At 35.1% G+C, this 10,000-nt stretch overlaps 1 protein-coding gene across 1 annotated transcript in view; it reads right to left on the reverse strand.

The window, feature by feature from the left end:
• Positions 1-7,661: 7,661 nt before the first annotated feature.
• LOC121389825 (EGF-like domain-containing protein 2) overlaps positions 7,662-10,000 on the reverse strand; it is a 14,599-nt gene continuing 12,260 nt past the window's right edge. The window contains exons 3-5 of the mRNA XM_041521474.1: positions 9,761-9,883; positions 8,533-8,670; positions 7,662-7,675 (exon numbers count right to left, since the gene is read on the reverse strand). Coding sequence (XP_041377408.1) covers positions 7,662-7,675; positions 8,533-8,670; positions 9,761-9,883 — 275 coding nt within the window. The remainder of the gene's footprint in view (positions 7,676-8,532; positions 8,671-9,760; positions 9,884-10,000) is intronic.

Genomic DNA, 10,000 nt, shown 5'->3' on the forward strand with positions numbered 1-10,000 from the left:
GTTTGCAATTAATTATTGTTTATCATCATAACTTTTACATACAAGCAAACCATGGGGTTCATTGTCGATACAGCGCAATCCATGATCAAGACAATATGGACAGTCTTTCGGTGTAGGCTATGTTAATATTATATCTTCCTTGGTCAACAGCAAGTCTAAAGTTACTACATCGAAAGCTTGTATATATTACTCCAAGATACACAGGAATGAATGAATGAATGAATGAATGACACCCCAGCACGAAAAAATACTTCGGTCAAACTATGGTAAATGCAAACCTTAAACAGGGTTAGTGATGCGGGACAAACATGACATATGGACAAAGAAGCACAATGCCTTGCACTTGTAAACAGTCGCAAGTGAATGAAGTAAAATACTGTAATATATTCCTTGATTATATGTTTAATTGTTATTTACATTTGTTAATTAGTGACGTACCTGACCTTAGTCAAAAAAATTAAATAAGGGACCATAATCAAATTTAAAATTAAATTAAAGGTAAATGTTCATCTCACTCACTCTGTATATATGATTCTGCATATCTCTCTCTCTCTCTCTCTCTCTCTCTCTCTCTCTCTCTCTCTCTCTCTCTCTCTCTCTCTCTCTCTCTCTCTCTCTCTCTCTCCCTCCCTCCCTCCCTCCCTCTCTCTCTCTCTCTCTCTCTCTCTCCTCTCTCTCTCTCTCTCTCTCTCTCTCTCTCTCTCTCTCTCTCTCTCTCTCTCTCTCTCTCGTTTATGTGTAACATATTAAGTCTGTGGTGACTTTTCACAATTATACCAATTTACTAACCAACTTACATATTAATAAAGAAAGAATTAATTAATTAATTTAAAAAATAATTAATGTTTAACGACACTCCAGCACCGAGATACCATTTTACATTTAACAAAGACTTATAAATCTTATAATAAAAAAGTACTAGATAGATTAGTAACTACATTAATTTTGTTGAAGGTTATCGAACAATCGTTGTCTCAATTTAACTATAAACAATTTTGCATTTCCAACATCCTGAGCAATCCAAACATAGACAAATCCTTATCTAAAAAGAATATTTTTAATATAGATCACCCATGTAGTACGTCCTGCTTCGTCATGTGTCCGTAACATTTTATAACGATTTTAATTCAGTTGTAATATCCTACACCAATACTTAATAGCTCTAGTAGTATAAATAAGCTATAAAGGTGCTCTACCACATTCACCTAAAGCCATAACATTACTGGTGTTTCCCTAATTAAAAAACCCCAAATAAAAACAATTAAACATTTTAATCTGGACATCTTCAATAATTATATAGTAACATGTACCCCATACTTCTGAACCATAACATAAAATTGAAGTTACCATAGCATCAGATATCTTAATTAGATCTTTACAAGGACTATCACCACATTTATTTTGATATCTCTATCAGGGCTCGACCTTAGCTATAGTTCGGGGTGTTTTGGCTACCGATTTCTCACTCGGACTACCAGTTGTCTAAATCCGGTAGTCCGCTGGTCTACTAAATGTTTTGGCATGTCCAATCACTCCACAATCAACAAGACGTTTAATTAATCGGTGTCTGAAATTCCACCTTTCATGTGCGCGCTCTCTGCTGCCACAAGTCTTGGCTCTCCTTGTCCGACCCACAGGCGGCGATTGCGCAATATGATTTAGTGAAATGAAGGGGTATATTTGTCAGCAGTAGGATTTATTAACATAGCGGACTGATACAAATAAGTGTATGTACTTCAATGACCAGATATACAGGCTTCATACGGGTCATGGGAATCTTGGAAAGTTATGGAATTTGCATTTGGGTCATGGGTATTCTGTTCGTAGACATTTATGCCAGTCGACAACACAACCCGTTGTTTTGACGCCTACTTATAGCTAACGCCTGGGAAGGAAGGAAATGTTTTATTTCACGACGCACTCAACACATTTTATTTACGGTTATATGGCGTCGGACATATGGTTAAGGACCACACAGATATTGATAGAGGAAACCCGCTGTCGCCACTTCATGGGCTACTCTTTTCGATTAGCAGCAAGGGATCTTTTATATGCACCATCCCATAGACAGGATAGCACATACCACGGCCTTTGGTGTACCAGTCGTGGTGCACTGACTGAAGCGAAAAATAGCCCAATGGGCCCACTGACGGGGTTCGATCCCAAACCGACCGTGCATCAAGCGAGCGCTTTACTATTGGGCTAAATCTCGCCCCCAGCTAACGCCTGGGATGATCAAAACTATTTGTCACCAACTGAAGTCTAAACTAAACCATAGGTCAGGTCAGGTCAGAAAGTTTAACGTGCACATTCAGAGCAAGCTGTCCTGGACGCAGGTGTCGGCCTCAGCCGCTTCCTCCGTCCAGGACAGGAAAGGGGTGGGGAGGGTGAAGGGGGGGGGGGGGCGCCTGCACTGCCAGACGGAGGGGTGGTTTGGTGCTATGGAATTTTGAGTCCCAAAGGATGAGTCCAAAGAGAAATAGTGCGCATTTATGAGACGGAAATTAGGCGCATTTTTGAACGGTCCGCCTAAATAGTAACGAAGGGAGCTACGTATATAGTTTTGGAATTTAGTAAGCCGAGAGTTGCTCGTTAAGGGGACCTAGATGGCGTTGAAATGTCTCCCTAGGTTGCCCATAGGGCCCTTAAAAGGGCCTGAACTGTTCAGCTCGTGGCATGACAACCCAACTAAACCATAACTCAGTCGCGGTTTATATCCTTCCAGGCTACCTATGCCAATTGTCAGATTATTGCTTACAAAATCAATATCTATATATTATTATGTTAAAGAAGTGTATAAATTGACGAATATTTTCAATGTTAAAAATATTAATCTTTCTTTAAAAAAAAAAAAATGTATTTAAATTTCTCTCTTCGTTTACTATAGCTTTGCGCGATCCCTCGCTTAAAATGACATCTAACCTTGTCACAGACGTGGCGATTGATCCCCTGTCTGGGATAATTGGCTTACGGCATTTACAAGTCTATTGTCATCAATAAAAACCGCTATTGTTGTGGAATAAAGGCACGTTTTGTTATGATTCTTCAAAATGACACCTATGGAAGATTGTTACAACCATTTTAAGTATTAAAATATGCGACTCGTACGATTAGCAGACAATTCTACACGTTTCAATAATATTTTGTAAGACATCATTACGAGATTAGGCCTAATAATAATAATAATAATAATAATAATTGAACAAAATACTATTGTGTGTTTCTGGAATCGTACCAAACAAGTTACTGATGGTAGAATAGGACGGTTTTTGGTGGTGGTGGTTAGATTTTTTTCATACCACATTTATCCTTCCTTTGAGGCAATCCTTAAAAATATTTAGTCTTGCCCATTTCCGACCTGTAGTTTCAAATATGGGTACGTAGGTAGGGTTGTTGGGTTTTTTGTGGGGGGTTTTTGTGTTTTTTTTGTGTTGTTGGGTTTTTTTTTGCTTTTTGCTCCATACTTAATTTGGCGAGAATAAAATAAATCATCTGCATATGCCACATATCAGACACTTCGTGCGGTCACATATTAATGTTGTAGTTTTGAATATTTCTGGATATTACTTTTTTATCAGGTTTTAACTTTATCCAAACATTATTAATCAGTTACAGAAAAAAGTAGAACTTTTCACTAGTCCACCGGACAAGTACATTTAAAAACATACTTATGAATGATAAATTGGCAATACCCCCAGATTCTGTTTAGATTTAAACAAAATACTTTTATTGTTCATTAAGGGCTATATTGTAGTTTTCATAAGTGTATATTTCACAGTATATAACACCCAACCTACAACAACATGTTTCAATAAAAATAAATGATTTCTCTCTTTTCAAAAACCAATTATTATAGTTATGGGACTGCCAATTTTTATTGTGGCCTACTAGATTTTATAACCTGGTAGCCCAGTTTACTTTTTACCTTCTGCTGCAAGACAAGTTTGGGGGTTAGTCCATATTAGTTTTGGTGTAAATATAATACCTAAATATCTATAATATGAAACAACCTCGATACTATTTCCATTAAAATTATAAAAAAAAAAAAAATCCTTGTTCTTCACAGCCATATCTGTAGTATTACAAACACTTCTAATGCAGTAATTTTCTTTTGTAACTGTAATGGAGTATCGGAAACAGATAAACATTTGTGAATATTGTTGAAAATAATTTCATAGACCTCATGCTCGTATTAACTGATATCACTTTCACAAAATATAGTTAGTAATTTCCGTCCTATTTGGCTTTATACCGGCCTCGGTGGCGTCGTGGCAGGCCATCGGTCTACAGGCTGGTAGGTACTGGGTTCGGATCCCAGTCGAGGCATGGGATTTTTAATCGAGATACCGATTCCAAACCCTGAGTGAGTGCTCCGCAAGGCTCAATGGGTAGGTGTAAACCACTTGCACCGACCAGTGATCCATAACTGGTTCAACAAAGGCCATGGTTTGTGCTATCCTGCCTGTGGGAAGCGCAAATAAAAGATCCCTTGCTGCCAATCGGAAGAGTAGCCCATGTAGTGGCGACAGCGGGTTTCCTCTCAAAATCTGTGTGGTCCTTAACCATATGTCTGACGCCATATAACCGTAAAAATAAAATGTGTTGAGTGCGTCGTTAAATAAAACACTTCTTTCTTTCTTTTTTTATTTGGCTTTATATCAGTAATTGAGACCATTTTGTCACAAGGCATGCCTGCATTCTTACAAATGTCAAATCGCAGTGACAGCACGTTTTGCACAACAGGATCGCGGTGGCTTGACCTTAGCTGAACAGGGATATAGGAAGTGCTATCTGTGTACTATTTATTATATAATTTTATAGTGCTACATAAAACATCTGAACTGAAAACTAGTTCTGCACTATCAATACAGTATCTCATAGTGCTACCTAAAACACGCGATGTCAAAACTATTTCTGTACTATTAATACAGTATCTCATAGTGCTACATAACACATCTGAACTGAAAACTAGTTCTGTACTATTAATACAGTATCTCATAGTGCGACCTAAAACACGCGATCTCAAAACTAGTTCTGTACTATTAATACAGTATCTCATAGTGCTACATAAAATACATGGTCTCAAAACTATTTGTGTACATTTAATACAGTATTTCATTGTGCTACATAAAACACGTGAACTGAAAAATACTTCAGTACTGTTAATACAGATTTTTATAGTTCTACCTAAAACACATTAACTGAAAATGATATATGTACTATTAATACAGAATTTTATAGTCATATGTAAAACATGTGAACTGAAAACTACCGTAGTACTACTACTATAGTTCTACCTAAAACACATGAGCTGAAAACTAGCAGTGTACAATTAATACGATGTTTGACATCTAATAACCGATGATTAATAAATCAAGGTACTCTATTGGTGTTGTAAACAAAACAAACGTTATATCGTCACTGGGGCGAGTCGGTAGGGTGCTAGTTGGTTTTGGGGGCGAGTTTCAAACAATGACAGGAAACGCCTTTTTTCATACTTGAAATTAACTACAAGTTATTTATTTTTCTAATTTGAACACAGAAATAGTATTATCTTTTCATTTCCAAAAGACTTTTACTTTTATTTTATGTCAAACAAAACTGATATTATTTACAAAAACCCCAACATATTTGTAGGAGGAAGGGACGGACTATTTTAAGTATCTCAGGGACGGAGTGGATGTTCGGATCAGACATAACGCAATGCATCGATCTTTGAACTGTTAGGCCTAAATTGAAAAAAATTATTAATAAAAAAAAAAAATTAAAGTTCTGTTTTAGACAAAACATTGAAGTGCCGTTATAGCCAAATTGGTTCCCTTTTCGCCAACGAAAACTGTTCCGTTTTCGTAGTGGTGCCGTTTTAGCCTGATCCCAAATACCTGGTGTGAAAACTATTTCTGTATTATTAATTATCTCATAGTGCTACCTAAACCTCGTGACCGAAAACTATTTCTGTACTATTAATCCAGTGTCTCATAGTGCTATCAAAACAAAAACGTGAACTGAAAACTACTTTCGTACTGTTAATACAGACTCTTATAGTTTTACCGTAAAACGTGACTTAAAAGCTACATCTGTACTATTAATACATAATTTTATAGAGCTACTTAAAGCATATGCACTGAAAACTACCTCAGTACTATTACTACAGACTCTTATAGTTCTGTCTAAAACAAATTAGCTGAAAACTATATATGTACTATTAATACAGAATTTGTTTGAGCTACTTAAAACATGTGAACCGAAAACCACCTCAGTACTATTAAAACAAACTCTTATAGTTCTAACCAAACCATATTAACAGAAAACTATGCACTATTAATATAGGATTTTATACATGTGAACTGAAAACTACCTTAGTACTATTAATACAGTATATCGCTGTGCTTCATAAGACACGTGAACTGAAAACTACCTCAGTACTATTAATACAGACTGTTATAGTTCCACCTAAAACACATTACCCGAAAACTATCTATGTACTATATACAGAATTTTATAGTGCTACATAAAACATGTGAACTGAAAACTACTTCAGTACTATTAATACAGACGTATAGTTCTTCCTAAAACACATAACTGAAAACTATCATTGTACAATTAGTACGTAATTTTATAGTGCTACATAAATCTGAATGACAAACACGGAATACATGATCAAGGCCGTATCTCTGAACATGATTTTATAGTGATACATTAAACTAAATGACAAAGCCATTTAAACATGTATTTTCAAAGTTCGAAGTGTTGTATTTTGTTATTTGTTTGCATGCCATTATAATACATAACTACAAAATAATCAATTCCACATATAATTTTGCACAATAACTCAATAATGTCAAAATTGTACTGTTGCCATTGATAAAAAAAAAAAAAACCCACTGGTTTTATTAACAATATGTGAGGCAAAATATAATACACATTTTCAATATAGAGATTTAAATTCGGACTGTGACGTCATGTGTAACCTGTCGATCACCATTATTGGATTTTGAAATAATATAACTTGATAATATATATATATATATATACATACATATATATGTTTAAGATTTTTTTTTTTTTTTTTTTATTACCCCCAGATCATAGGCAATGTCAAGGTTGGGGAGCCTTGAATCATTGTCTTACAGTATCACATAAAAGTTATATACAAATAGTATGATATACAAAATTATAAAAATATATATTATATGTGATGTTTAAGATTTTCTGTTTACAAATATGAATCTATATAGGCTTTCTCATACAATTAAATTGATAATATATTAGTAAATGAAACTATTTGGACCTAATGTTTTGTGGGCAAGTAATTCAAAGTACAAAATATATTATCATCACATTTCATTTTCAATGCAATGCATGCATTTAATTTTCAATTTTCTCAATAGAAGATGATAAATAATAAAAACGTTAAATTTTTCAATGCTCAATTGTTTATTAAATATTTAAAATTAAATACGAATTCAAAAATTCTAAACTCCAAGATATCACAGGATTAGTTGGTGGATAGTGCTGAAGTCATTCATAATACCAAGTTTCAGATCTACCAAATTAAAACGCGAAGAGTCTTACTAATATTTAATGTAAATTAAAAACAAATAATACGAAATATTAAAAATGTCCGAAATATCTCTCTATTACTTTGTGAAGTTTTAGAACTATGCAGTCAAACCTAAAGGAGAAGATAAACCTTTAAATTTTCATTTTGAAACTTCAATTACAATTTTTTTATTAAAAAAGGACAAATTCACAATTTCCAAAATATAACTCAGATTGTTTGTAAAAACTCCCCTAAAAATAAGTATACACAGTTTCAGAACTATCCAATGAAACCTATAGAAAAAGATAGACTTCTAAATTTGCATTGTTAAATTTATATTTAAAAGTTTAAATTTTTTTTTTTTTAAATTCACAAATTAAGAATTCACAAAATATCTCTCTAATATTTGTGAAGGGTGCCCCTGGAAATAATTATAAGTTTCCGAACTATTCAATCTAACCTCGAGAACAAGATATACTTTAAAATTTTCATTTTTAAATTTCTATTTAAAACATTTAACTTTAACTCACAAATTCAACATTTCCCAAATATATCTCTATTAGTTTGTAAATACTGACCCTGAAAATGACCCTACAGAGTGTCAGAACTATCCAATGGAACCTATAGGAGAAGATAAACTTTTAAATTTTCAATCTTAAATTTCGGTTTAAAACTTTTAAATTTAATTTTAAACCAATTATAAATTCGAAGTTTCTAAAAGATATCTCATTTAATTTATAAAGACTCGTTTGAAAATAAATTATACAGATTGTCAGAACTATCCAATCAAACCTACATTTATATATAAAGTAATGTTTTAAATGTTCATTTTTAAGTGTCTATTTAAAACATTTAAATTTAATAATTAAAAATCGCAAATTCAAAATTAGTTTGTTAAGACTAATGGGTAGTTGTTAGTGATTAGTGAGAGAGAAGTCGGTAAACCTGTACCGGGCTGTGTAGTTTAAGGGAGATAAGTGTAAACTCACATCGCTTGTGTTCACAGTGAGCTCCGAACGAGGCAGGTGGACAGTGACAGGCCTTATCTCCTCCATTGTTATAGCAGAGACCGCCATCGGAGCCACACGAATCAGTAACACTGGTACACGGGGGTTTACCATTGGTATCTGTAACAATAAATTATAAATCAGTTACTGGTACAAAAGAGAGTTGTCTTTCTCACCTGTAATGATATTTACAAATCTGAGTCACTGGTACAGGTAAAAGATTTAACCATCTCTTCTGTTTAGACAATTACAAACAAATATCACTGGTACAGGTAAAATAGTTAGCCATCTCGTCAGTTTAGACAATTATAAACCAATATCACTGGTACCCAGAGATGTGCACTTCTCACCTGTAAACATATTTACAAATCAGTGTCATTGGCGCGCGGAGGGTGAGGGATACAAAACAGACAGACATACAGATAAACGCACAGACAGATAGACAGACAGACAGAGAGACAGAGAGACAGAGATACAGAGAGTTTGTAATTTTGATATACTCTTTAGAGAGAAAACCCGCTACTCGTTCCATTTAATTTTAATTCAACTTATGTCCGTGTTTATATCCAATTAAGGTTCAAGCACATTGTCCTGGGCACACACCTCAGCTATCTGGGTTGTTCCTCCAGGACAGTTGGTTAGTTGTTAGTTGGTTAGTTGTTAGTGGTTAGTGACAGACAAGATAGTGTAGTGGTCTTACACCTACCTATTGAGTTGTTAAAACTATCTCTGGGTGGGAGCCGGTACCGGGCTGCGAACCCAGTACCTACCAGCCTTATTCCCGTTGGCTTAACCACGATACCACAGAGGCCGCGTTTTTCTTTCTTTTCTTTTTGTTTTCTGTTTTCATATCAGGTCTTAGAGAGGAAACCCGCTACATTTTTCCATTAGTAGCAACGACTTTCATATGCACCATCCCACATACAGGATAGCACGAACCACAACCTTTGATATACCAGTCGTGGTACACTGGCTGGAACGTTTGACATCCAATAGCCGATGATAATTTAATCAATGTGCTCTAGTGGTGTCGTTAAACAAAACAAACTTTTGGTACACTGGCTGGAACGAGAAATAGCCCAATGGGGATCGATTCCACACCGACAGCACATCAGGCGATCGCTTTACCTCTGGGCTACGTCCCGCCTCTTCCATAACATATAAATAATGACAAGAAACTATTATATGTGTTAACCAGAACAGCACTTACCATTCTGCAGTTTACAGTCGTGGCCGCTGTACGGAGTCTTGCAGTCGCAGTTGCCGTCGGCCTGACACGTCTGACCGTTAGCGCAGTCCTGACCTTGTCGACCGCAGTTGAAGTAGTCCCCTCCTGTAATCATACAAATCAATACGCGTATTATAGTCCCCGCCTTTAATCATACAAATCAATACGCGTATTATAGTCCCCGTCTGTAATCGTACAAATCAATACGCGTATTATAGTCCC

Source organism: Gigantopelta aegis, chromosome 15, assembly GCF_016097555.1.
Source record: "Gigantopelta aegis isolate Gae_Host chromosome 15, Gae_host_genome, whole genome shotgun sequence".
NCBI lineage: Eukaryota > Metazoa > Mollusca > Gastropoda > Neomphalida > Peltospiridae > Gigantopelta > Gigantopelta aegis.